General features: G+C 46.4%; 1 protein-coding gene and 1 pseudogene across 15 annotated transcripts in view; one reads left to right on the plus strand and one right to left on the minus strand.

Annotated features, from left to right (window-relative positions):
• GARNL3 (GTPase activating Rap/RanGAP domain like 3) overlaps window positions 1–27836 on the plus strand; it is a 120486-nt gene that overhangs the window by 53783 nt on the left and 38867 nt on the right. For 14 of the 15 annotated variants that reach the window (XM_061603788.1, XM_061603793.1, XM_061603782.1 and 11 more), the window contains 9 exons: window positions 12845–12919; window positions 13495–13594; window positions 14226–14344; window positions 15034–15098; window positions 15764–15827; window positions 18548–18574; window positions 20513–20588; window positions 24418–24516; window positions 26697–26800. In XM_061603788.1, the coding sequence (XP_061459772.1) occupies window positions 12845–12919; window positions 13495–13594; window positions 14226–14344; window positions 15034–15098; window positions 15764–15827; window positions 18548–18574; window positions 20513–20588; window positions 24418–24516; window positions 26697–26800 (729 nt within the window). Of the gene's footprint in view, window positions 1–10486; window positions 10506–12844; window positions 12920–13494; window positions 13595–14225; window positions 14345–15033; window positions 15099–15763; window positions 15828–18547; window positions 18575–20512; window positions 20589–24417; window positions 24517–26696; window positions 26801–27836 lie in introns of those variants that run through there. The other variant, XM_061603797.1, reaches the window with a different exon arrangement.
• LOC133374096 (5S ribosomal RNA) lies at window positions 24995–25111 on the minus strand (annotated as a pseudogene).

The following is a 27836-nucleotide window of genomic DNA, read 5'->3' on the forward strand; positions in this document are numbered from 1 at the left end:
AAAGGGGGTCTCTATATATAGACTCAATTAAAAGGCTTCCTTTTTAAAATTTATTTCCCCGCCTTGCTTGACATATACTTCAGTTGAAGCCAGTATGCTGCTTCCAGGAGAAAAGAAAAATAATGAATTCAAATTTCCTTCTTTTTTTTTTAAACGTGGTAATTTAAAAGGTGTTGGGGACAGGGAGAGGAGGACTGTTTAGAAAAGGAAGAGTTTGTTTAACATTCCCAGCAAGCCTTCTGCAGCAGGAAAAGGAGAAAGGATGGCATGGTTTTGTTTTGTTGTACGTAGCTTGCGTTAATGCCCATTTTGTATGCAGATCTAGTCTGCTCCCTTTGACAGATGACCAGCATCGGAGTGATCCGGTTCAGGTAGAAAGCAGCCTCGTCGGCATCTAGGGAAACAAACCTGGTTAACGACAACCTGGGACAAATGCTTATGAATGAAATTGCTTTTTGTTTTCATCTGGAAAGAGTTTAAAATCTCTTCTCTCCACCTGATTCCCCCCCCCCTGCATTTGAAGATGGATCTTAAAGAGTTTGATATCCAAATAGTCAAACGTAGTTTCTTTTTTAAAAAAGAAAAATGCAGCTTCTGGGATTATATTCAACGGAGACCTACTCAGGGTAGACCCAGTGAAAGTAATGAACCTACGCGAGCCATGTTCATTAAGTTCAGTGGGTCTACTCTGAATAGGGCTAGCACTGAATTTCTTTGAACTGAAGCCTTGGTTTCTTGAACGTATGGAGGCATTCAAGAGGCAGCTGGACAGCCATCTGTTGGGAATGCTTTGATTTGGATTCCTGCATTGTGCAGGGGGTTGGACTTGATGGCCTTATAGGCCCCTTCCAACTCTACTATTCTATGATTCTCTGCCTGCCTCTCCAAAATGCAGCTTTCGAGCTACAGCTGGCTGGTAAGGGCCAAAGTTAGACGTGACTAGGAAGATTTGTGTTGGGATCTCCATGTTTTGAAAGTGTTAATACAGTCACGGGATGCTGAGGAATCGGATCAGAACCACTCGAGCAGAAGGGAGGGATTAACCCTTTTTCCTTTTAGCCGTTTCCCTGATTTTAAATGTCCCCCCCCCCCAATATGGGTGCCTGTATGTCTTGCCTTATGGGGCAGCTTTGGTGTATGCTGGATTTAATCAGGACTAACCTTCGTTCCCGGGCTATGGTCCTGAGCTAAACAGACTCCATCTTCCAAACTGTTAGTAAAGGTTTTTAAAATAGGAACCTAGGAGGCTGTCTTCTACCGAATCACGCCGTTGACCGATCTAGCTCAGAAGCTCTCCAGGATTTCAGGAGGCTCACCTGGCTCTAACTTGCCAAGTGCTCAGTATCCTTTTGCCAGCGTTCTCCTGTAAAACAAAATTGGCTCTCCAGAGGGGACTCATGGCAGCCAAGTTCTGCTCTAGCTGAAGTTTCTGGGTCGTCCTTAAGGGCAGCCCCACGTACAATGCATCACAGTAATCCAACCGACAGTAATCCAACGGGACTATCCCTTGATCAGGAACAGCTGGTCAAACAGCCAATTCTGAAAAAAATGCAGATAGGGCCACTGAGACCTCCTGAGTCTCAACGTTGGATCAAGGAGTACCCCCAAAACAGTGTACCTGCTCTTTCAGGGGTAGGGCAACCCCATCCAGAACAGGATGTACATCAGTTTCTCAAACTGGGAACCATGCACCCAATGTGCCTCTATCTTGTTGGGATTTGGTTGTGGTTTATTGGCCCTCATCCAGGCCATTATAAAGTCCACACCCTGATTCAGCACCTGCCTGGCCTCCCCTTTCTCGGATGAGGGAGAGAGAGAAACAGAATTGGATATTGTTAACATACGTATAGTTTCCAAATCGCGTGAAGTACTAGTTCCCCTCTATTCAGCACTGGTTAGGCCTCATCTTGAATACTGTGTCCAGATCTGGTCTCCGCACTTCAAGAAGGATGCAGACAAACTGGAACAGGTTCAGAGGAGGGCAACAAGGATGATCAGGGGACTGGAAACAAAGCCCTATGAGGAGAGACTGAAAGAACTGGGCATGTTTAGCCTGGAGAAGAGAAGACTGAGGGGAGATATGATAGCACTCTTCAAGTACATGAAAGGTTGTCACATATAGGAGGGCCAGGATCTCTTCTCAATCGTCCCAGAGTGCAGGACACGGAATAATGGGCTCAAGTTGCAGGAAGCCAGATTTCGACTGGACATCATGAAAAACTTCCTAACTGTTAGAGCCATATGACAATGGAACCAATTATCTAGAGAGGTAGTGGGCTCTCTGACACTGGAGGCATTCAAGAGGCAGCTGGACAGCCATCTGTCGGGAATGCTTTGACTTGGATTCCTGCATTGAGCAGGGGGTTGGACTCGATGACCTTGTAGGCCCCTTCCAACTCTACTATTCTATGATTCTATGATTCTATGACCTTACCGCCATGGGTGACCCTGCTGGGAGTACATGACTCCCAACGGCATTGCTCACAGGGTTCATTGGAACATGCAAGCCCACTCACCACTACAAGGTGACGATCCAGCGAGGGAGCCAGTGTGGTGTAGTGGTTAGAGTGTTGGACTACGACCTGGGAGACCAGGGTTTGACTCCCCACACAGCCATGAAGCGCACTGGGTGACCTTGGGGCAGTCACTGCCTCTCAACCTCAGAGGGAGGCAATGGGAAACCCCCTCTGAATACCGCTTACCATGAAAACCCTATTCATAGGGTAGCCATAAGTCAGGATCAACTTGAAGGCAGTCCATTTTCCTATGTACTATCAGCACTAGCTCTGCCTATCATCCAACCCCAATTGGCTTTTCTTGTTAGGTCAGCAGCACTTCAAAGAGTGGGAAAAAATCCCACCCCTGCTCTCCATTTTTTAAACTCCCAATATCCTGAAAGGGACTCTTGCCTGTTGTGCTGCTGTTGAAATACCGCATTTGCTTCTGTGGTTGGATGTGACGGTCTCGAGCATTCATAAGGCTGGCGCGTTGCACTTTTTAATTAAACACGCAGCTGAAACCTGTCTTGTGGGTGGGGCAGGGGAATTGCATGGGGGTGGGGGGAGAGAGAGAGAGAGACTATGCCGCATGGGCGTTTGCATTCTAGTTTTGACCAGGGCTGTGGAGTCGGTACTCCAAACCTTCGACTCCGACTCCTCTATTTTTCTACTGTCCAACTCCGACTCCACCCCAAATTGCTTCCAACTCCACAGCCCTGGAAAGGGCTGTAAATGTCTTTTTAAATTGGAAGCTCTCCTAAGAGCATTTTTATCGCTGCCTGAATATGCGCTGATCTTGGCATCACAGCATTTGTCTTCATCTGGGTCCTGTGTCATACACTGACACACAAAATGTTTTCCATCTTGAGTTACGGTGATATGCTGAACTACAGCTGACTTCCTGGGAAGCTTCTTTGACATTTTGAATTTATATTTTAAAAAATTTGTCAATCAAAATTTATTTTGAAGCCGGAGTCGGTACATTTCTACCGACTCCACCCAAAATTGCTTCCGATTCCGACTCCACAGCCCTGGTTTTGACAGCCTCCGTGCTGTCAGCTGCTGGGATTCATCTTCAGATCTCCAGGGGCGCAAGCTGCACATTGAGTGGCGCATCCTTTGAAGCACCTTTGAACAGATTTTGATCTGCCTTCCAAGCAGAGTGTCTGCTTCCTTGATTTTCTGTGTGGTGCGTTTACCACTGCGGCGGAGTAATTCCTTGTCAGTAGTAAATAGTTAGGGATCTTTGCTTGCCAATGTTTGCTTATTCACCCCATGGCCGGAACAGAAATCAATCCAGCGAATACCAATCGGCTGTTGGTGGTGGTGGTTGTTTTTCAGTCCGCAAATGATACGTCATTCATTTCCCTCATTTAAATTGTGTTTCCTTTTGCACCGGAATGAATGGTGCGGAAATAATTATGCCATTAATTATGTTCAATTTGAAATTTCATTTCAGTTTGTAACTTATGCAATCTACGTAAATAAGTGCATAGCTTAAAGATAAATAGTGGGCAGTGAGACAGTTAACGTAACATTTGGCCTGACTGAATATGTTTATTGATCTGGCGACCATTACAAACAATTCAACAAACTTTAAAACTGGTTGCTCTATAAACTGCTAATCAGCAAGCATTTGAGCCCTAATGTCAATACCAATGCTTAAAAATTTGGCAACATTTAAAATGACATAGGGGCTATTACAGGTTAAAACATACTTTCAAAACAGCTCCATCAACTCAACCAGGAAACCATTCCAAAATGGGGTGTGGCAGCCTGTCCCTTGCACCCTTATAAAAATTACAATACGAAAGGATGTGTGCTATAGACTCCCCAGCACTGGAACCACATGGACACAATCTCTGATCATGATCAGTCTCTGATCACTGTCCTTCCATTGTCACAGAGGGCCTGGCATTAACCCTAGCCAGAAAAGAAAAGCTCTCCTATACTTTGGCACAGACACTTTGCCAAAATAAAGGGCACATTATTTGCTAGGGGGAACATAATATTTGGTGGAAACGGAACCACAGCAGAACGGAAACAGTGCCGACCGTGATTAAGACAGGTTGGAATAGAATTTGCTACCGTCTTACATCCCTGGTCATACGAAAGGATTTTTCTCAATGTGGGGTACCTTGTCTTTCTCCTGCTTCTGCCTAAATAGCTGTATGTGGGGACAGGGAAGATTGCAGCAGGCAGTCGCTTTCAGGCTATGCACCTTTAGAGAACCCTTGTGGAGGAGATAATAAGATGCCAGAAGACTCAAACCAGAATGTCTAGTAGCAAAGCTCAGGCTACTCATTCCCTGCATTGCTAGGATGGTTCTTAGGCCAAGGGAACTATAGGCCTGATGTTTGCTGTGCTACATCGCTGCCCATGTGATGTCCGGAAATGGCACTGCTACTCGTCAGCTGAGCCGGACCAAGTGACCCGAGGAGCCAAAAGTGTCCTGGCTGGCTCTATACAGTTGCTTGCAGGTGCAGTTCCTTAATCTGAGCAACTTGTCCCGCTGAGCAGCCATACAAGACTTCCTTGCCTTATTTTATCTATTTATTTTATTAGATTTCTTACCCGTCCTTCACCACAAGTAGGAATGTGCTAAAATTCCACCCAATTTGGATCTGGTACTGATTTTTCCGTTAATTCACTTGCTCTCAGTTGTTGCACGTCGGACTTTTATGTAGCGATTTTCCACAGCTATTTTTGAAAATGGAAATTGTTTTGGAAAAAATCTGTCTCTAAAATATCAATATTAAGAACGATAATTTAATTGACATTTCCTTTCATTTATTGACATTTCCAAGTATCTATATTGCTTTTAAAAATAATGGGATTAATGTCAATATTTTTTGCAAGAGGACAAAAAACAGATCGGTAAAAGCAGTGGCTAGTAGACAAAGAACGAACTTGAATTGATCCTGGCCTGTTAGATTGACAGAATGCTTTCGAAACGGCACCGGCCAACTGATCCCATCCCTAACCACAAGGTTCCAGGGTGGTTTGCAACAATAAAATATATACAGTAGGGTCCCGCTTCCCAGCCCTTCGCTTCCCGGTGTTCCGCTAATGCGGCGGCTTTGATTCCCCGTTTTTAAAGCCAATTTTGCCCTTTTCCGGCATTTTGGCGTCATTTTCTCACGACACACCCCATTATATTCAATGGGGTTCCGCTTTACGGTGATTTCCGCTTTACGGCGGGGGTCCGAAACGGAACCTGCCGTATAAGCGAGGCCCGCCTGTACTTAGAAAACAAATGAAACAGTTACAACCATAAAAACAAGTGTAAAAACAATATATAAAAACAATTCCACACATAAAACAGTTAAAAATAGTTCCAGTACAGATGCAAGCTGGGATATAGATCTTAACTTAAAAGGCTTTTTGAAAGAGGGAGGTCTTTAATTGAAAAGACAGCAGGGAGACCAACTGTCTATTAACTAATGGGAGAGATTTCCAAAGAGTAGGCACCACCATACTAAAGACCCATTTCCTATAAGGAATGGACCTCCTGATAAGACGGTGATCTGTCAGAGGCCCTCTCTTGCAGAGTGCAATTCCCTAGCCTTGCCTTCCAAAAACTGATCCTCTGTGTGTCTGGGGAACACATTGCCTTCCCCTGGCCATGCCAGGCCCCGATGGTAACCCTGGGTTTAAGCCCCTTCTCAGACATGGAGGTCGCTGAGGGACTGTGAGCATCCTTTCTTGGCCTGTCCTACCTCACAGGGTTGTTGTGAAGGTGAAAGCAAGGAGAAGCTTCCAGGACGAAGGGCTGGGGTGAAAATATGTGAATAAAATAACGTGTGGGTGTCTTACAAAAATGCATTCCTTCCTGGGCAAGAGAGAGAAACGGATGGGATGCTTCAACTATTCCTCCCCCCCCCAGCATATCTTAGATGTATTGATCTATTGGCTAAAATTATCCTCCAGCTCCAGTACTCAGCCAAGTTGGGAGCTGTCGTGTTTTGTTTCTTAAATGTGGGAGCAAAATTGTCTACCCTTCTGTGTCTTGCAGCGTTGACTCTAATGAGATTGCACACATATTGCTGTTGCTGCTTTTTAACCACTTCACTAAATTCTCCAGAAGCCTTTTGATTCACGCCACCTGCCCCAGTAGCTCAGTCCTACTCGGTTTTCCCGTTTGCACCAAGCGACTATCTTCTCTGTTATGCCGCCGCTAATGACAATCGTTTTCGGATACAGCAGACAGAGAGAGAGAATCAAAGCAGAGCCAAAGATTCACCATCAAAAAAAATTCTATATAAATAAAACCAGACCATGTTCTGTTTACATGCAGCCTTCTCTGGCAGCTCTCAAAGGCTCTGCGTGTCTGGGAGCTTGGAAGCCTTGAAATATAATGCAATTTCCAGTTCAGAGTAAGACTGGGATGATATAAACCAGACTCTGCATGATCTTTTTATGTGGAGGTTTTGCAGACAAGTGACAGCTCTCGGCACGCAGATCAAGCGGTGTACGTTGTTGTGAGAGAGGAGATCCAATTCCATCATTCCCTACTTGTTTCCTAGTATCTCCGGGACCTCAACGAAAACTAGTATGTACATATGCATAGCTCACTTTAGCTGTTCTGCCAGGCTTGATTGGCACTGAGGGTCTGAGCCCAAAGGATTTATTTGGAAGATTTATACCTGCCTTTCAATCAAATGATGCTCAAGGCAAGTTATAAGTAAGGATTGATGGATCTCTCCATTTTGGCTTCTCATTTTTCCGATCTGGAGTTCGGTTCTCTACATTTCCACACAAGTTTGCAGATTGTTTAGGTTTTTTCAATCCTTGTGAAAATACATCAGCATTTCCTATAATCTATTATTATTATTTGATTTATATCCCACCCTTCCTCTCAGCAGGAGCCCAGGGCAGCAAACAAAAGCACTAAAAACATTCAAGCATCATCAAAACAAACTTTGAAACACATTAAAACAAAACATCTTCAAAAATGTTACTTACAAAAAGCTTTCAAAACATCTTCTAAGATTAAAAACATTTTAAAGAAGGTTTAAGAACATATTAAAAAGCAATGATCTACACGCGTTGTTGTGCCATTTTGCCTAACATGCACATTTTTACCAAGCCATTTTTTCCCTAATGTCACACATTTTTGTATGTTATTCATGTGGTTTGGGTTTTTTTATGGACGCTTTCCCCTAGTTAGTAGCTGTGATTTTGTATGCATTACTTGGGTGGGTAACCGTGGTGCAAAATTCAGAAAGGTGCAAATTCTGAAGGCTGCCTGTGTTTCATTTTGCAGAAGTGCGGATAAAGTAGGTTCTCCTTTAAGTGTAGACTGAATCAAATTTCTTCCCCCATCCCTGGTTCGTAAGTATCAGTTAGTGACCCACACACAACTCCAAAATCCCCATGTACACATCCCCAGCAGACCTTAGGTTGATGGGTGGGACCCACGCATGCTTCCCTTTGGTTCTTCTGTCCCAAGCCAACTATTAGTGGGTGCCAAGTGTGCTTTCCAGCAAAGTGGGGAGAGGGATGCAAACTCCCTGCCGCTGATCCTTCTCCAGCCACTGGATGTGGCCAGGCTGGTCTCCCCCTTGCCGTGTTCTCCTTCCTTGGGAGGCTAGGAGTTCACCGTCTCAGTGGCCCTTCGTCCTCTGGCTGACAGATGGAGCTTTCAGGTTTTCAGTCCCAAGCAGAGTGGCAAGTTGGAGCAGAGTGTTCTTTTGGAGGGGAGGGAGACAGCAAACAGCCTGTAGCCGCTGCTTCTCTGGTCAGTGGATGGGACCAGGCTGGTCTCCTCCCCCCACTTGCTGTGATGTTCTCTTCCTGGGAGGCAAGGGGTGCGATCTTGCAGGCTCCTTGGTACCCTGGTTGACAGCAGAGGCCAGGGTTGTATCTACAGTCCCTAATCTGCTGAATGTTTCACGCAAGAGTCTCTGGATTGGGAGCATAGAGCAACTGAAGGCAGAAGCTAGGTTCCTTCCACTAGGTTTGTGGTTCGATCTCACAGGGTCGCGCAACAATGCTTATAGCGAAGGTAGAAATGAGTGTTACAAGAAGCGTATCAGTAGCCAATGTGATGCCCTCCAGATGATGCTGGACTACAACTCCCATCGTCCCTGATCATTGGCCATGCTGGCTGGGCTGATGAGAGATGCAGTCCAACAATATCTGGAGGACACCCAAGTGCCAGGGGATAAACAGGGCCTAGCTGACACCTTTGGGTCCTGCTGATGAAACACCCAGAGTCATCTGGCCGGCTGTTTTTAGTATACTGTACTTGATGGAATTTTGTTCTGATCTGGCAAGTTCTTATTAAGGAATTGATTGTTACAAGTGAATAGGAACTGGGCATTTAAGAACCAGCCAGGGCTGTTAAAAAAAATTAAAAACTAAAAAGCACAAGCCCTACAGGGGCAGGATATAAACCAAGCAGACAGGATATAATTGGGGGGGGGGAAGGAAAATAAAATCAATAAAACTGACAAAGTGGCAACCCAGACTGGTGCGGGAACTGTTTTTCAGCATGTTGATTTGAACTGAAATGCCACATCCTTGGTGCTACCAGCTCATTTAATGAAGCACTTCCGCCCATTTCCATTGAACTATGACTGGAGTTGTGGGTAAGGTTTCAGCAAGATGCTTGGCGTTATCCCCAACAGCGCAGATGCAAAGCTGGGCCATACAGCTCAGTGGGTAGAGCATCTGCTTTGCATGCAGAAGGTCCCAGGTTCAGTCCCTGGCTCCACCAGGTAGGTCTGGGAAGGCCCCCTGTGTAAGACCCGGGAGAATTGCTGTCAGCCAGTATAGACTAGCGGTGGGGAACCTCCGGCCCACAGGCCAAACTTGGCCCACCAATTCTTCCCATTCAGCCCACAAGGCCATTGGAGGGAAGCAACGCCCGCCCACCCGACACCTGACATTGTACAGGACATCAGATGTGGGCCAGGTAAGGGTGGGACTTCAAAGGAAGCTTAAAGTGGGCTCCAGATTGTTCCTTGGCTGTAGGAAAGTGGGTTCCCAACTGCCGTCAGCTGATGGGTCTTGCTCAAGGAGGGGGCAGCATTCAGTGGGCACTACTTCTTCCCCCGAGCGCTGCTTATTCAAGCAGAGATCAGAGGCAGAAGGAAGAAAAAGGCTGGCAAAGGGTTCCGACATTGGAGGTGGAGAGGAACAGCGCAGGGTGGTGGGCAAAGCGTAAGGCTGATGACACCACTTGTGCTAGAGCTCGCAAGCTTGGGAGCCCCACCCAAGGGATTTTGACAGGTGGATGGGACAACCCACCTGTCTCTTATGTGACATCATGATGGCATCACATGTTTGACAAGTGGGTTGCCCTGCCCGCCTGTCAGAGTTGGCCTGCGGGGCGGGGCCAGAAAAAGATCCAGTCCACAGAGCGTAAAAGTGTCTCCCCCCCTAATGTAGACAAAGCTAAGCTGGATGGACCAGTAGTCTGACTGCATAAGCCAGCTTCCTATGTTCCAAAAGCTTGACTATAGCAGCTATACCTTTGCCATAACATTTGTGGCCGGTCGACTTTGCCGAGAGCAGCCCAGGAGTGAAGCACATCCAAGACTTTAATTATGAACTGCTGACTGCTTTCAGCAAAGTACCCAAGGATGAATAATCTCTCTGAGCACGTCAGGAACGTGGGAACATAAGTCTGGCCAAGCGGCGTCTGGGGAGAAGATTGACCCCGGGGGTGGGGGTGGGGAGAGAGACAGCACAAAGCCCAGCCAGCTGAAACATGCTGTGAATTTGCCTCCAAACATTAGCGGAGTTTATTGGCAAGCACTCAGTATTCCTGTTCCCAGTACTCTCTTGTCAAAAGGCGGTGCTCCCCATGTTACTTGCAAGGAGAGAGAGGCATGGCTGCAGTCATAGAAACGGGGCTGTTGCTGTTTGGACAGGATTAAGCCCTCTGCAAAAGACAATCCATCACTCAGTGCAAGGCTGAGGCTGTGGCCTATATCTAAATCCAGACTGGGTGTTACCAAGTCCAAGGTCTCCAGGGTCAGTTGCTGGATCCCGGAAAAAGTAGGTAGGAGGTACTTCTCCCTTGAGAAGAGCCCTTTAACTTGATGCTAGAGTAATGCCTTACACATGAGGTTCAGTTCCTGGCATTTCCATTTAAAACAGGTGTGGGGAACCTGTGGCCCTCCAAATGTTGTCAGACTAGAACTCTCAACATCTCTGGCCCTTTGACCATAATTGCTGGGGCTGATGGGAGTTGTAGTTCAGCAACATCTAGAAGGATGAAGATTCCCCTCACCTGATTTGATTTCCCCCCCTCTCCTGATGAATAACCAGACTTTGGACAACCTGATATCCCTCAAACCACATTTTGATTTCATCTCTCTCATTAAGCTTTTACTGGAGCCATTAGTCGGCGTCCGTCTGTGGAGAAACCAAGTGCGCCTGCCTTTTCTCTCTCGTTTGTCCGACTCCCTCTGATGTACATTCGATTATGTTTCCTTCCCCCCCCCATTTTTATTTTCTTTTTTTAGATTCACATTCATTCATTCACGCCCCACAATTGTTTTTCAAAGTTATCCCTGCTGGTCTTCCTTGGGGAGGGGGTGTCATGGGGAGCGCTTTCAGAAGTCTAGGTTTGGGCTGCGTGGTTAGAAATTGCCAGCGGTTTCTGTCCGCAGGATGCCTGTAGCAAACCACAAAGCAACCTTGCAGGAGCGGCGAGATGGTTTAAATTGCAGAGCGATGTTGCTGCAAACCACTGCACGGGAATGGTGCGGAGGAATGGTTGCATTTCCCTGGAGGGTAACATTGATAGTCTCTCCTTTACTATAAATAAAGCTTTGGCGTATGAGATGCCTATTAATGCTGCTTCTCGTCTTTCAGCCCTATAATTAGAGCACACTCCTAGAGACCGGGAAACATTACAGGTGTTTGAGCTCTCAACGGGCTCTACTTGGCGCATGCCTGGTCTTCAGCGATTGGCTGGGGCAGGTCATGTGAGAAGGCCTGGCCCTTACCAGAACTTCCAGGCCAAGATTCGTCCATGTTCTGAGTATCACGGGGTGGCTGGCGTGGTGTTCGGCTGCTTGCTCGGCTTGTCAGAGGATGCCAATGACAGTCCTGAGCTAGATGGACCACTGATTTGACTCCGTATAAGGCAGCGTCCTGTGTCCTTTTTAGGAACGGATATCAATTCAGCGAATACAATCAATGTTCACTGTTGTTGCTTTCAGTCCACAAACAACAAGCGATTGATTATATTTTTTCCCTGATTTACATTGCATTTCCTTCGCATTGGCATGAATGGGGTGAAAGAATGTGATGGCAATATAATTATGTAATTTATTTAATTGATTATATAAATTATATAACTTATGTAATTTTGCCACATCAGACAGTGAGATAAATAACGTACTTTTTGGTGACAGCCTTGGAAATGTATCTCCTCAGAATGAGGTGGCAGAATAGACTGAACTGCCTTGCCCTGTAGTTCGTGCGCTTGTGTAACATTTTGGAATGCTTTTTTTTACTGCAGACAGAGTGCTATTCCCCAATGTGCTGGTTGTTTATTTGCAGGCAGTTTTGTCTGTGGAGGAGCATTCAGCAGTGACTGTCCCACCTGTCATATGAAGTGATACAGTCCTTTATAGCGCTTCATTCTGCTGTAGCTGTGTGTGTAGACAAACCCTCTGTGGTCTCTCCTAAGAAGCCTAACCACCCCTGTGCTGAGTTTCTTTTGCCGTTAGAAAGGGCTTGTCTTTGGGGTAGGATGCTCCATGCACAGAACAGAAACCTGCGCCCATAATTTGGCAGTCCAGTTATCTGGTGTGAGAGGGTTCACCTTCTCGCAATGTAAGGTGATTGTGCGTCTAGCAATTGTTAATAGATAGGTAACCATCTCTCTAAGATCCTCCGTGGCGCAGAGTGGTAAGCAGCGGTAACGCAGCTGAAGCTCTGCTCACAGCCAGAGTTCGATTCCAACGGAAGGAGGAAGTCGAATCTCCGGTAAAAGGGGTCGAGGTCCACTCAGCCTTCCATCCATCCGTGGTCGGTAAAATGAGTACCTGGCATAGGCTGGGGGGTAAAGAAAGGCCGGGGAAGGAACTGGCAATCCCACCCCATATATACGGTCTGCCTAGTAAACATTGCAAGACGTCACCCTAAGAGTCGGAAACGACTCGCACTTCAAGTGCGGGGACACCTTTACCTTTTTTTAACCATCTCTCTATCATCCTTTAATATTTGATACACTATATCCCTTTAATTGTGCTTTTGGGATATATCAACGATACGGATATTTAAAAGACCTGCTAGCAATGAGTTGCATTGGAAAGAATATTTAGGAGATGGGGAATCAAGACCTGCCATTCTAATGTTTAATGCTTCTCCCCGTTGCACAGCTCATTTCCAGCGACGCCGATGGAGCTATCCAAAGAGCTGGCCGATTCCGGGTGGAAAATGGCTCTGTTGATGAGGTAAGAGTAGGTCTTTGCGTTATGGCTTCTTTTCCTCACGTTGTTCAGGCGTAATCATTTATGAGAGTGAAAATAATAATAATTACTGTTATTAATACTCACATTTTTATCTTGCTCTTCTGCTGAGAACGGCCTCTGGAGCAGCTTACAAATACCAGTGAGAAGATAGTCCCTGCCCTCGGGGACAAAACTGGTGGCCACCAGTGAAAAAGCCCCCCTCTGTGTTACCACAGGCCGATAATCGTCAGGCCATGGTGAAATTAACTGTTGTTGATCTTAATGCCCTTACTGGGCAATGGAAGGAAAGAGGGTCTTTCAGGTAACTTTGTCCAGAGTTGCTTAGGGCTTTATATGTAAGTAGTAGGACCTTAAAACTGGTTCATTAGTTGATAGGTAGTGACTGCAGATCTTTCAGCTGTGGCATAATATGTGTCTGATAAGGGGCACCTCTCACAACTGTTTCCAATGCTGCCTTTTCTCATTATCTCTCTCTCTGCCCTACCCCAATCCTCCTTGCTATTTCTGTGTGTGGAGCCCTGAACTGAATGACTTCCTGGTTTCTCTTTCTGTTCCAGAATACAGATTATGCCCCTGGCACATGGCGCAGAACAGATGTTCATCTGGAGAACCCAGAGTACCACACCAGATGGTACTTTAAGTATTTTCTAGGAAAAGGTAGTTACGCCTTTGGATTTGTGTGTGCATGTGTATCGGTGACTTTAAAACGTGCCCAAATAATTAAACTGTGCCACGGCTGTCATTAACAGCGTCTTGTCTGATCAGAATGGGGTGAGAGTTCCCTTTTCAGATGAGAACATGCTGCCTTTAGGCATGTGGCCATATCCTGACTTTGGAGTCGGCTCACCCCAGTCAGGCGAGTAGCGCCCTCCGGAGAAAAGAGACTCATGGTCCAAGCGCTCAGCCTTTGGAGTACATGTTGTGGGAAGCCGCTAAGTTCTCATCATTCCGAATCATGCACTCAAGGCTGCTTTGATGTGGTAATGAAGGACATGAGGCCGCGCATCCGATTGCAGATCTTTATCATATTGTCTCGCATGGCTAAAAGAGACTGAGCTAGGAATGTCCCCTGTTCAAATCTCGCTTCTGCGATAGCAAAATGGGCCCTCTGTGTTCAGAAGTGGTGGCATTAGATTCATTACCAGTCATTACACAACAGATTTGCATGCAGCGTTCAGGGGCTTACACTACAAGGCACCTCCTAGTGACATGGCTCCTCTGTGTACAGTTTGAGTTCTTTTGCAGGATGGTTTTGCCTTTTGTAACAAGCATTGTTTCTGCTTCCCAGTTCATCAGAACTATGTGGGAACAGACGTAGAGAAGAACCCCTTTTTTCTGTCTGTTGTGCTCTCCGACCAAAACAATCAGCGTGTTCCTCAATACCGTGCGATCCTCTGGAGAAAAACAGTAAGGGACAAATTGTCTACCTGATCTCCTAATATTTGTTCTAATCGCTTGGTTCAATTTCTGATATTCTATGGTAATCAATGGGATGTAGAAAGATAAAAAACAACAACCAGGCACTCTTTCCACTGTAAATATAAGGGTTTTTCACCCCTAAGCTATAGTTTACTTATTGACTACATGCCATGGAGGCCCCCTGAATCTTTCTCAGAGATGGTTCAGATGCAAATCTGAACCATGGATTGCAATGCTAAACCATGGAATGTTGTGACGGCTGAACCAACCTCATCTGACAAACCGCGGTTTGCGAATGGCCAAGACCTGAAGCTGTGGTTTGACGTTGGTTTGCAAATCACATTTTAGGCAAAGTGCAGTTTAACAATGCCTCTGAACTGACAAACCATGGTTTGGGATATTGTTTGGGACAGCACCCAGAGATTCTCAGGGAAGGCAGAGGGAAACCTCACAAACCACGGTTTGCCTTTGTCTAAAGAACAAATCATGCTTCGGAGCTCAAGGTACAGTTAGCACAACCCAGAGTTTGAGGTTACATCTGTCCCAACCCTCATTCATTAATGTCCTGTATATACTTGTGGTTTTCTTTGGAGGGGGTTCTTTTTGTGACCTTAAAAAAAAAAAATCAAAGTCATCTGATGCATTACAGCATCTCTCTTAATGCAATTCTCTTATAGGGTACTCTGAAAATATGCCTCCCTTACAGTCCCACCAAAACGTTGTCTGTGAAATCTATTTTAAGGTAAGGATAATCTTATTTTCAACTGTGATGTTCTCTCCTTCTGGTCCGAGGAACGAAGCGTAGACGGACAAGCACTCCATGCCATTGGCAATCTTTTTAAAAATGGCCGAGAGACTGGGGGCGGAGCACAGAACTGTGCGCGCCCCTAGTCTCTCAGTGTGTGCTTCCTCGTGTGCTTTAACCATCATTAAGTATTCCTTGGCTAAGGCAAAAGTTAACCCATCGGTTGATGCTAGCCAAATTCCCTCTTCAGCAGGACGCAAGGCGCTTCGAGGGGTCACCAGGGCTGATCCCATCCTCTAAGCTATCTCAGTCAGACCAGTGATCTGATTTTAGTAGAAGGCAGTTTCCTATGTTCTGGTGTGATCCCTGCCTGTGTCGTTTGAAATTAGCGTGTAACTGGAAGCTTCGAGGTGCGTCCTCCTTCCTGGGGATGCTACGCAGGGTTTATTAGCCAGCTTTGCATTTTGGTTAAGAAAGAACCCTGATTAGTACTCTTGGTGTATAAGACGGCAGGTGCCCTGACTGAAAAAGGCACGGAATAAAAGTGGGAGCTCAAAACCAATTCCACACAATTTTCAAATTGTAGTAGATATTATTCACAGTTGATTCGGACTCCATACAAACACTCAACACTGAAATCCCCCATTTCACCTTCATTTCAGTGCCATGAATCTTGACAAATTTGAGAAAGGCCCTAGAGAAATTCTTCACCCTGAAATTCAAAAGGTAAGCTACCCAAAGCTTTTTCTTTTTAGAATTCTTTTCTCCGTCATATTTTCAGAGCATTTGTTTTTTTTAGAGCCTGCTCTGATGCTGCCTTCAGGGGATATCTTTTGGGAGCAATTGCAGATACAGATATCAGGAAATTGTCTTATGAATGCGGGAGCTGCTTTGAGGGCTCCAGTCGAAAAGCCAAATATAGATCTAATAAATGAAATTAAATGTTTCATGTGGAGTTTGATACTCATGGAGCAGAAGAACGGAAGAGCCTTGCTGGATCAGGCCAAAGGCTCATCTAGTCTAGCGTTCGGATCTCACAGTGGCCAACCAGATGTCCCAATGGGAAGCCCACAGGTGGGACCTGAGCACGAAAACAGTCTCCCCTCCTGCAGTTTCCAGCAACTGGTATTTAAAGAATACTGTCTCTGACAGTGGAGGCAAAACATAGCCATTGATAGCCTTATCCTCCATGAATTTGTCTAATCCGCTTTTAAAGCCATCCAAGTTGGTGGCCACCACTGCCTCCTGTGGGGGCAAATTCCATAGTTTCCATTGTGTGCAGAAGTGCTTTCTTTTGTCTGTTCCCAATCATACAGCATTTGGCTTCATTGGGTGACCCCAATTTCTAGTATTATGAAAGACAGGGAAAAACCAAACCAAGCTAAAAAGCCCCGAAAGTTGTAACTATTTCCCCCCATTGGGAAGCTGCTCCAATCCCTTGATCATTTTGCCTGCCCTGTTCTGGACCTTTTCTAACCCTACAATATCCTTTTTGAGGTGAAGCGATCAGAACCGGACACAGTGTTCCAAGTGCCATCGCGCCATTGATTTGTATAAGGGCATTATGATATTGGCAGTTTTGTTTGCAGTCTTTAGAGTGTTCAGAGGACGTTGGAATCCACCATCTGGCTGATGGCCTCATCCTTTTAGGGAGGATAGGTGATCTATCAGGATGTGTGCTGTGACATATACGAAGGGAACCTCACGGGGACAGGTGACAGGGCGGCAACGAAGCTTGCCTGAAGGCTAACAGGCAGAGCCTGGGAAGCCAAAGGAGGGTCCGTAGCTCAGTGGCAGAAAGTCCCAGCTCCAATCCGTGGCATCTCCGGGCCAGCCTAGGACTAGGAGAGGTGCCTCTCTGAAACCCAGAGACCAATTTCCAGCCAGTGTGGATGGTACTGAGCTAAATGGGCCAATGGTCTGACTCAGTGTAAAGCTATGTCAATATTTATTTATTTATTTATTACCTTTATATACCGCCCCATAGCTGAAGCTCTCTGGGCAGTTTACAGCAATGTCAATGCAGCTGCAGGCTGCCTTTCTTCCTTTCAATGTAGCGCCGGAGCATTTGTCCTGTGATCCAGAAATGGGTCTGTGTGGGTCTACGCTCCGTTTGCATCTCTCCTCTCCCATCCCTCTGAGCCGGGGTTTTCTTCGGGGAATTTCTCGGAGAGGCATGCTTGATGCCTCATAACCTCTGCTGCCCAGGCTGCCACCCGTAGGCAATCAGCACCCTCCACATCAATGAGCTGCGGATCATTGCGGCGATCCGGAATTCTCATCACCAAGCAGCTTTCGATGATCCTGTGGTAGCTGTTCACAGGGTGTGTGTGTTGAATGTTTGAAAAGAAGGCGTTCGAATGCTGATGGACCACACGGGGCAAATATAGCCCTTCATTCGCACTTTCTCTCAGCCTGGCTTGCCTCACAGGGTTGTTGTGAGGATAAAATGGAGGTGGAAGCCAATATAGATTGCCTTGACCTTCTTGGCGGAAAGTTTGGATATAAATGTGGTAATATAACTAATTAAGAAATGAGCGGTTCTGCAGGCAGCTCAAGCCTCAGGTTTGTATTCAATTAAGTTTTACTCAGCATAGACCCATTCAGCACAGCGCAACCATCATGCACTGAGAGGGTTCTATTCCAGAACAGATTGGGGCAGAGCATGGAACAGTGTCCTTTGTGACACAAAGTCTGCTGATTGGAAGCTTGGAAGAGGGAGGAATGGGCATTGAAATTAATGAACATGGCTACTCTGAGTAGGAGTTTGATAGAGATGTATCCAGTACTAGCCCTACTCAGAGTAGATCCACTGAAATTATGAACATGACTAACTTAGGTTCAGTCATTTCAGTGGGTCTACTCTAAAACCTAGTTGGCTACAACGCTTCCTAGAAATCTTCTCCAGGGAATTGTTGGCTTCTGAGATTTCATCATCAGTTCCCTGACGCTTTTGAGCATATCTCTGTAGCAATAAGGTCTAGCAACTTTGCTTCTGTTGTAAGATTAAAACAGGGCAGCATGGGATTCTTAAAAATGCAGGTGATATACCTTGGGGCTTTTTTGGGCTGCAGCGGAATGGCAGCAAACCTGCAGCCATGTGCATGATGTGCAAGCATGCAATGGGCATAATTCTGGGGTGAATGTTCACTGCTTGTTTACAGATACGGAGTTGTGTTCAGTGTTTTACTCTGAGTAGACCCGTTGAGATTGATGTACATGACTAATTTAGGTCCGCTCATTTCAATGGGTTTACTCTGAGTAGAACTGAATTAGATACAACTCATCAAATGAGCTGTGGATATGCTGAAAAAAAAAGGCTGGGAAAGTGTTTTGCAATACTGTGTGCCTACCGACGCTCTGACTCAAAAGCACAAACAACAATTAGGATTGTAAACAAAAGCGAACATAAAAGCTAAACATATTTGTCTTTTCCCCCCTCCCAGGATTTATTGGTTCTCGAAGAGCAAGAGGTAATGAAGCGACCAATCTTTTTAAGTTCCCTGAAGCCTAACAGATAGTGGTTTCCATTAGGAAATGTTGTTTAAGTGTGATTTGTGTGTGTTTGCGGGGTGTGTGTGTATGTTACACCCACAAGCACTCCTGTGGGTCCCTCCTGAGGCCAACATAACTGTGCAGTCATCATATTGTCTGAATCAGAATGCCAGAACTGGGAGCTATTGAGCTGTTCCAGACGATGCCATTCTACAGATCTGTTGGGAACCTGGTCGCACACGTTCAGAAAAACGTATCTGTGCAGCTCCCCTTGTGAGCCCTCTCTGGGATGCTGTTGCATGTGCCTCACAGAATGCGCTACTGCAACCAGCACCCCCATTTCAAGGACGCTCCCCTCTCACCCACAGTGTGTAGAAATGGTTAACCTGTGATGTGAAGGCACAACATTACCTCCCCCGCCATGCCCCTGCTGGGTGGGCGGCGTGGCATCTTGAGATAAATGTTTCTTCAGGTTCTGGAAGCAAGGGGAGGAATCGACCTGGGATGCCATTTCCAGTGGCCTCCTTAGGGCGTGCATGATGTGTAATTTTGGCCTGAAAAGCCCTTGAGAAGCAATACCTTTCCTCCTAAAATATTTGGGACCCTTCTGTTCCGCCACGCTTATCTCGTCTTGGCATGACATGGGAGCTGTCCACATCTCCGAAACAGAATGGGAAGTCTGAGTGCTGAATGCCATAACTGAGCACCCACAGCCTTCTCTGACAAGAACAGTGATTGGACTTTCCACGTGCAAAGAGATATCTAAAGCTGAAGATCTTCCCATTAGTGGTGAACTAACACATTTTACATATCCGAAATGGCTGCCGCATCCCAAATTGTGCATGTTTGGATTGAATTGTCCGGAAACCTCATCTTCAGAAGAGGTGGGGAAGGAGGGAAGCCAGCACAGAGTGATAGCCTGGTGTCCTCCATTAACAATGAGTTACTCAGGCCACATTCACACCACACATTTATTCCTCTTTAAACAGTCATGGCTTGACCCAGAGAATCCTGGGAAATGTAGTTTGTGAAGGGTGCTGAGAGGAGACTCCCTAGTCCCCCTCCAAGAGCTACAATTCCCAAAGTGGGTCAACAGTCAGCCCCTCTTCACAGGGAGCACTGGCGATTGTAGCTCCATGAGGGGAATAGGAATCTCTCCTAACAACTCTCATCATTCTTCACAAACTACACTTCCCAGGATACTTTGGGGGAAGCCATGACTGTTTATAAAGTGGAATAATAGAGGAATAAATGAATGTGGTCATAGACTGTGATGGCCCATCTGCACTATACATTTAAAGCACTATGATACCACTTCAATAGTCAGGGCTTCCTCCAAAGGATCCTGGGAACTGTAGTTTGTGACAGGTGCTGAGTGCTGTTAAGAGATCCCCCTATTCCCCTCACAGAGCTACTATTCCCAGAGTTCCTTGGGTACTATTCCCAGAGTACTCTGGGAATTGTGGCTCTGCGAGGGGAATAAGGGTCTCCTGCCCTTAATAAACTGCACTTCCCAGGACTCTTTGGGGGGAAGCCATAACTGTTTAAAGTGGTATAATACTGCTTTAAATGTATAGAGTAGATAAGCTCCTGAGTGAGTACAGCAGAATCGGGAGCTTTTAAGCAGGACAAGGCACTGGATTGGCTCTCCAGCCATCACCTGATTTTTGTTAGGGATCTTTTGGGGGCGGATGGAGGAGGAGACTGAAAGAGAGCATATATGAGAATTTTAAGACAGTAGCAATGGGAGAACAGGACTCAATGACTGGGTGCAGGGGATAAGGATTTTGCCTACTTATTTTTAAAGATGTTCATTGCTGGTTTTAGATACGTATAAAGAGGGCATATAGCTGTTTCCGTCACTGAGGAGGACCAGTCTGGTTCCGTCTTATTAATATACTGTTCCCGTTTCACAGGGTTCTGTCAATTTTAAGTTTGGAGTACTTTATGCCAAAGATGGACAGCTAACAGACGACGAGATGTTCAGCAACGGTGAGTCTGCGGATCGATTTCTGTCTCTTGTGTCGTCATTGGGTAATGGGATGTTGCAGGCATGTCTGAGCTGAGGTGAATGGAGAACACCTGGGTTCATGGCGATGTGCCGACCTTGGCGATGGCCAGCTTTGTTGGCCTGGAGAGCTGGATTCAGCCTGGCCATGCTGTTTAGAGCCACTTCCTGCGCTGGGGGCCATCTCTCTCCAGACAGGAGGGGAAGATCTGATTCCCTAATAAAAAGTTGGCAGACGCCGCTCCTGAGACAAAAGGAGATGATGCCCCAGGCACCATCTGAAGAATCCTCTCCCGGTATTTGCGCCATCGTTGCACATTGGAGGTAGCCAACGTGGCACCCTCCAGATAGTGCTAGATTCCTTCAGGCCCAGCCAGCACAGCCAAAGGTCAAGGGAGATGGGAGTTGCTGTCCATGAACATCTGGAAGGCACCGTGTTGACTGCCTGTGGTTTACATTTCCCTCCCCACAGTTATTCCTTATTAACAGTCCTCAACCCCAACCTCAATAGTTAATCATAATGCCATTACTTGTTCTCATTTATAGATCCTATTTGTTTCCCTCTTTTTTCCAAGGAACTCAAGAGCACCATACTAAGAGTTATATCCATTGCTGTCTCCCTCTTTGTCCAAAAAATTGGACTGTACAGGAATACCCCACTATACGGACCTTCACTTTAAGGACACTCGCGAGTACGGACATACAGTAGCACCATTCCCCTGTTTACGTACGCTCGCTTCGCAAGAACGGACACTTAACCTTTGGTTGTGGCCTGTTCTTTCGGTGCGTGGGGGGGTGGTGGAAAGAGACGCGATCGCGCAACCCCGAATCAGCTGGGAGGCGCGACCGCGAATCAGCTGAGAGGCGCGGCAGCGCAGCAGCAGAGGCTTTAGTGCAGGGCTTTGAGGCTCTGCATGAAGGAGAGGTGGCACAGTGGCGGCGCAAGTGAAAAATGGTAGTGCTTCACTTTAAGTACATTTTCAGTTTACACACACGCTCTGGACCCATTGCGTACGTTAATGCGGGGTATTCCTGTAATATCTTTGGGAAAGATCCGTCTCCCTCTCTTCCCCACATCTGTACCATACATTTAAAACACTGTTACACCACTTTAAGAGTCATGGTTTCCCCCAAAGAATCCCAGGAACTGTAGTTTGTGAAGGGTACTGACAGTTGTTAGGAGACCCCCCTATTCCTGTATTCACAGAGGTACAATTCCCAGAGCGGTTTAACAATCAGTCCCTCTTCCCAGGGAACTTGGGGAACTGTTGCTCTGTGAGGGGAATAGAGTTCTTCTAACAAACTTATTTCCCAGGGTGCCTTGGGGGACTGTTTTAAGTGGTATAACACTGCTTTAAATGTGTAGTGCAGATGAGGCCTGTCTCTCTCTCTCTCTCTCTCTCTCTCTTGCTTATGTTACTGTGTAAAATACCACATACACACTGATGGCACTACATTCATAACAGTCGTAAATCTGCCTTGCTGGCTGGATTTTCCACAAAACAACAGGCCGTGGTTCCAGTGTAAACATGCTCCTTGCACGTCAGCTTCTTCTTAATATTAGCATGCTCTCCCACGCAAATGATGATGATGATGATGGCTGGCCGGTTTCTTGAGAACTCTGCTATCCCTACAGATTCCCCCCCCCAAAGAAAACCCCCCACAGTCTTGGCTGGGGTCTGTTCTTGCATCCCTCCAAAGCATCTCCATCCACATGACCCAGAGGTTTGTTTTCTCCTCCTGTCTCCGAATGATGACTGCAAAAATATTTCAGTGTCGGGCTGGGAACATCTTGTGTTTGTATGACTAAAACCTCTGGCAGGCTCTTAATGCCTTGGTTATATTTGCAAAGCCAGCTTGACATATTTGTGTGCTCAGCAGCCAAAGTGGAAGAAAAATGCCAATCATGTTGCTTCTTTCCTTGCCCTTGTCTCCCCTCTGATGGCGTTAGTCTCATTTCTCATATCTGGCTGGCTTGTTCTCAAAGTGGACATCATTTTAGCCGGCAGAGGCTGGTCTGTTGGAGCTGGTGGGGCACTGCCTCACCAGCGTCATTCTGCCCTCAGCCAGCCCGCATTTGCTTGCCTTCTTACTTACAACAGCCAGTCTCGGGGGTGGCCCAGACTGTCAGCCTCCTCCTCTTTAGTCTCAGTTTTGCCCTTGTAGAACTCTGCGGGGAGGATGAGAGATGGCGGCAGAAGTAGAATTACCTGCTGTTTGGGCTCTCTGCCTTCCGCCCCACCAATCCTAAATAGACACCCGTCACCACTGTTTCGAGATGCAGCTTTAGCCCCGGACCTGAAAAATGGGACCCGTTTTTGACAATATTTAGCGCATCTGTCTGACTTTTCCTTTTTTCCTTTTGCCTATTTGGTCCATTTAGGTTGAGAGGCAGTGTGCCTCTTGGGGCCAAACCAGGCACGATGCTAAATGCGTCTTCGCAGTTAATGTCCTGATCTTATTTTTTTAAAACATCAACTTTGTGGGTGGGGGACATGATAATTGTCAGGACCGGAGCAGGCATAAAGGGGAGACTTAAATCCCTTCCTCCTCCGCTGTGTTCCTGAGGAAAAATCCCTTCTCTGAAGATGCTCTGTGCATTGGGAGGAAATCTTCCACATCTACTCTCTCCAAAGAAAGCCTGGATAAGGGAAACTGTGGTCCTCCAGAATTTTTTCTTCTGGACTATTGGCCATGCTTGCTGGAGCTGATGGGAACTCAGGTTCCCACATGTTCCCCGTTCTAGCCGTAAAGGCTGCACTGAACTGTTGGAAAGGGGGAGTAATTCCTTGGTCCCCCCCCTCCCCCAGCTTTTCCAGAGACAGAAGGCCAAACCGCACGTTACGGTGAATCACCGAGAATGCTGCCATTTTTATTTTGACAGGAAAGCACTTGCATGAGACCCAGATCTGGTGATCAGGAGTCGGGGCCCTGCATGGCTGTTTTCCTTTGAAAATAAAAGCAGCAGTGTTAAAAATGCACGATTAATCACACAATTAATGTAGCATGCAGTTTGGCCCTGAGTTGAACCTTGGGGAACTTGCAAATTAGAGACCCATTCGGATGTTCAAAAACGGCTCTTGTTATAGTCCTCTTGGGACTGTACCATTGAGGTACATGAGGCGGTAGAGTCCAGTGAGGAGCTCTGGGGTGGGACTAACTCCTATCATCCTGACCAGAAAGAGCCCTACCATTTTAATGACTCAGACTGTGCCTTGTAGGTCTATCTAATGCAGTGTTTCTCAACCGGTGTGCCTCCAGATGTTGTTGGACCACAACTCCCATCAGCCTCAGCCAGCATTGCCAATGGTCAGGAAAGATGGGAATTGTGGTCCAACAACATCTGGAGGCACACCGGTTGAGAAACACTGATCTAACGCAAGGGTGGGGAAACCTCAGGGCTCGGAGGGCCAAAAGCGGCCCTCAAAACCTCACTGTCTGGCCCTTGGGATTCTCCCCAGGTGCTCACCAGCTTTGCTTTGCATCCTCCTGAAGTGTTTTTGCCTGGCTGGAATGTGTCCTTGAACGCTGATAATAACCCTTGCTTGCCTAGATGGAGGGTAAAGAGGGATGTATAAGGCTGAGTATAGCCTCCTGCACAAATGTAAAATTGACACCTGTCGCTCTGCCTGTGTTTGCTCCTGGCCCTGCCCACCACTGGCATGTGGCCCCCAGAAGGTTGTCAAGCTTGGAATGTGGCCCTCGGGCTGGGAAAGGTTCCCAACCCTTGCTTCAAGGAAACTCGCCAGCAATCCGTTAATGATCTTTCTGTCTCCACCCTCCATCTCGGTGTTTTTTTCCTTCCACCTGTAGAGACTGGCAGTGAAAACTTTCAGAGGTTACTGAGCCTCTTGGGGGACACCGTTACGCTGAAGAGCTGGACTGGCTACCGAGGAGGACTGGACACCAAAAGTAAGGTTTCATCAGAGGCGGTTGGAACTGCACCCAGACTTCCCATAGTGGGCAGCCCAAAAGAGATCTTGAAATGCATGAAACTGCTCTGTGTTCTTCTGCAGTCGTTTCCATGGCACTCTTTTTCTCTTTGCTCTCCTATTTGCTTATGCCGGTGTTTCCCAACCTCTGGGTCATGACCCTCAAGTGGGTCGCAAAGCTTGTGTAAGTGGGTCACAGGCTTTATTGTTGTCATTATATGCCTTCAAGTCGATTACGACTTATGGCAACCCTATGAATCTTTTTTGGATATATATTCATAGGGTTTTTATGGTAAGAGGTATTCAGAGGTGGTTTGCCCAGAGCTTGGAAAAGTTACTTTTTTGAACTACAACTTCCATCAACCCAATCCAGTGGCTATGCTGGCTGGGGCTGATGGGAGTTGTAGTTCAAAAAAAGTAACTTTTCCAAGCTCTGGGTTTGCCATCGCCTTCCTCTAAGCCTACGGCACCCGGTATTCCCAGGCGGTCTCCCATCCAAGTGCTAACCAGGCCTGACCCTGCTTAGCTCAAGATCAGACGAGATCAGGTATGTTCAGGGTAGTATGGCCGTAGTACGGGCTTTATAAGTAAACCCAAAATAATGAATGCTTTTAATCCTAAACTGGTATGATGGATGCTTCTTACATCTTCTGTTTTGTTGGCATATTCTAATGCTGCATTGACACTTGTAACTGAACATCAGAAAGGCTCAACGTCTTACATTTTAGCACTTGGGATCTGCTCTCTGGCAGCATATCTAATGACAGTTCACACCAACGTGCTCTGAGTTGCCTCGGGTATGTTACAGGTTGCCTCGGGTATGTTAATAGGGGCGTTAAGTATTTTTTTGCCTCAAATAATGGTTATGAAATAGGCAAACTTGCCATTAAAATGCATGAAGCCAACAGCTGCCAAAACACCTACGGTCCACAATTCATGCGGCAATAAAACTGAGGTGTCACCATACCAAGTAAATTTGGATTTGTTGGTTGCCATACTGTAACTCGCCTGTGTGACTTCAGTGTCTCGGCCGTGCCCCTGTTTCGGCCTGACGTCTTTGTCAGGCACCTACGTTGCTGTTTTTGAAGCCCCAGTTAAAACCCCTTTGCTTTGCTCAATTTTTCGGTGGCATCAAATCTCTGATGTTTTTTATTTAGGAACGTAGGAAGCTGCCTTATACTGAGTCAGACCACTGGCCCATCTAGCTCAGTATTGTTTACACAGGCTGGCAGCAGCTCTCCAGGGTTTTAGGCGAGGAGTCTTCCCCAGCCTTACCGGCAGGTGCCGGGGATTGACCCTGGGACCTTCTGCATGCAAAGAAGATGCTCTCCCACTGAGCTACGGCCCTTCCCTGCTCTCTTGCTTTTCTCTTGACTGCTCTTTTCTGCTCCATTGTTTATTTTCGTTGCCATGCCGTTGTCATAACAGGCTTTCGGGGGTCCCAATATCAGCAGGAAGACAGTGGTTTAAATAAGGGCTCCTCCAGACAAATGACTGAGCATTCATCCTGATTTTCTTCCACAAAGCTTATGCAGAGGTTAGATTCTATCCCGTCTGTATTCTGGGGAGATTGTATAGCACTGAGCATTTATCCTGCGTTGATCCTGATTTGCTTGCGTAGTGGCGAATCACCTGCCTGTGAATCGTTCGATTTTTCCAGTGCATTTCCCTGCTGCTTTCCTAGCAACAAAATGTCCACTTCTTTTTTTGAGTGGATTTGTTGTGCTAGGGCGACAACGCCCTTGAAATCCACTTTAATTGTGCAAACCTAAATTTCCTGGTGTGCACTTGAATCCATCCTGCAAAATACTGACATTCTAGGAGGCACCCTGAACGTAGCCGCAGATCCATAAGACGGGATTTCCTGTCGAAGTCCCTGAGCCACATCATCCCACTGTAGAAGCATTATTAAGAACATAAGAAAACTCTGGCTGGAACAAGCCCGTGGCGTATCTAGACCAGCATCCTGTGGCCAACCAAATGCCTGCGGGAAGCCTGAAAGCAAGACCTGAGTGTAGCAGTGCTCTCCCCTCCTGCAGATTCAAGCAACTGGTATTCAGAAGCAAGATGCCTCTGACCATGGAGGCAGAGCATAGCCCTCGTGCCTAGCAGCCACTGAAAACTTCATGTTCCTCCATGTTCCTTTCCCTTCTTTTGCAGACGACACCACGGGCATCTTTTCCATCTACACCGTCTACCAAGGGCATGAGATCATGTTCCACGTCTCAACCATGCTTCCATATTCTAAAGAGAACAAACAGCAAGTATGTGGTTCTGTTGATTTTTCTTAGTAGACCATAGGCCACCATCGAAGGAAGGAAAACACCGCAGCCCTTCTGGGACATATGCTCCAGAATTGTTAATGTGGAAAGCCAGTTCTGGGCACCACATTTTAAAGAGGAGAATGGTGAACGGGAGCGTGTTAAGGTGAGGGCGCATTCAGGATGGCAAAGGGCTGCGGTAGCCCAGGTCCTATGAGGATTGGTTGAAAGAGCTGCGGATGTTTAGTGCGGAGAAGATGCTATTAAAGGGAGACACAATAGCGGTCTCCAAATATCTGAAGGGGACTCACTCAGAAGATAGAGTCACCTTGTTTTCATTATTTATATATATATAGAGAGAGAGAGAGAGACAGTTTTGAAAGCAACAAACAGAACTTCACTCAAGCTTGCTCTGGATCCCTATAAGGATTCCGTTAATCACCGAAAAACATATGAACGTAATTGTGATTAACAAAACAGAGGTTTTTATTGCATTAACAAAAAATTAGCTGAAACGTTTTGTTAATACAATCAAAACCTCTGTTTTGTTAATCACAATTACGTTCATATTTTTATATATATACATTTTCTCTAGCTTTTGCTTGATTTGAGATTTGAGCTTGTTTTGTGATATTTTGTGGTGTTACTTATTGATAATGTTAAGTTTTTTGTTATTATTGTTATGTTCTGAGTTGTTTTTATTATATTGTTTTATTCTTGCTATGGAAGCCGCTTTGAGGTCACTTGGTGATGAAAAGCGGCACACAAATAAATAAGTAAGTAAGTAAGTAGGCTCCAGAGAGCAAGCATTGGACCAATGGGTAGAAACTCCAGGGAACAGTTGTGGCTGGTCCCCATTGGGAGTGGTAGGGTGGAAGTCAGGGAGGTCAGCAGTAGGCAGAGCCAGGGCCAATCACAGGCAGAGCCAACTAATTCTTGTTGTGGCCCCATCCTCCTCCCTGATAAAGGGCAACTCTGAGATGAAGTGCCTCCCCCAGGATTGGTTGTCAGTAAGAAGGTAGGCAGGTGGGAGCTGACT

The sequence above is a fragment of the Rhineura floridana genome, chromosome 20 (genome assembly GCF_030035675.1).
Source record: "Rhineura floridana isolate rRhiFlo1 chromosome 20, rRhiFlo1.hap2, whole genome shotgun sequence".
In the NCBI taxonomy this organism is placed as follows: Eukaryota; Metazoa; Chordata; class Lepidosauria; order Squamata; family Rhineuridae; genus Rhineura; species Rhineura floridana.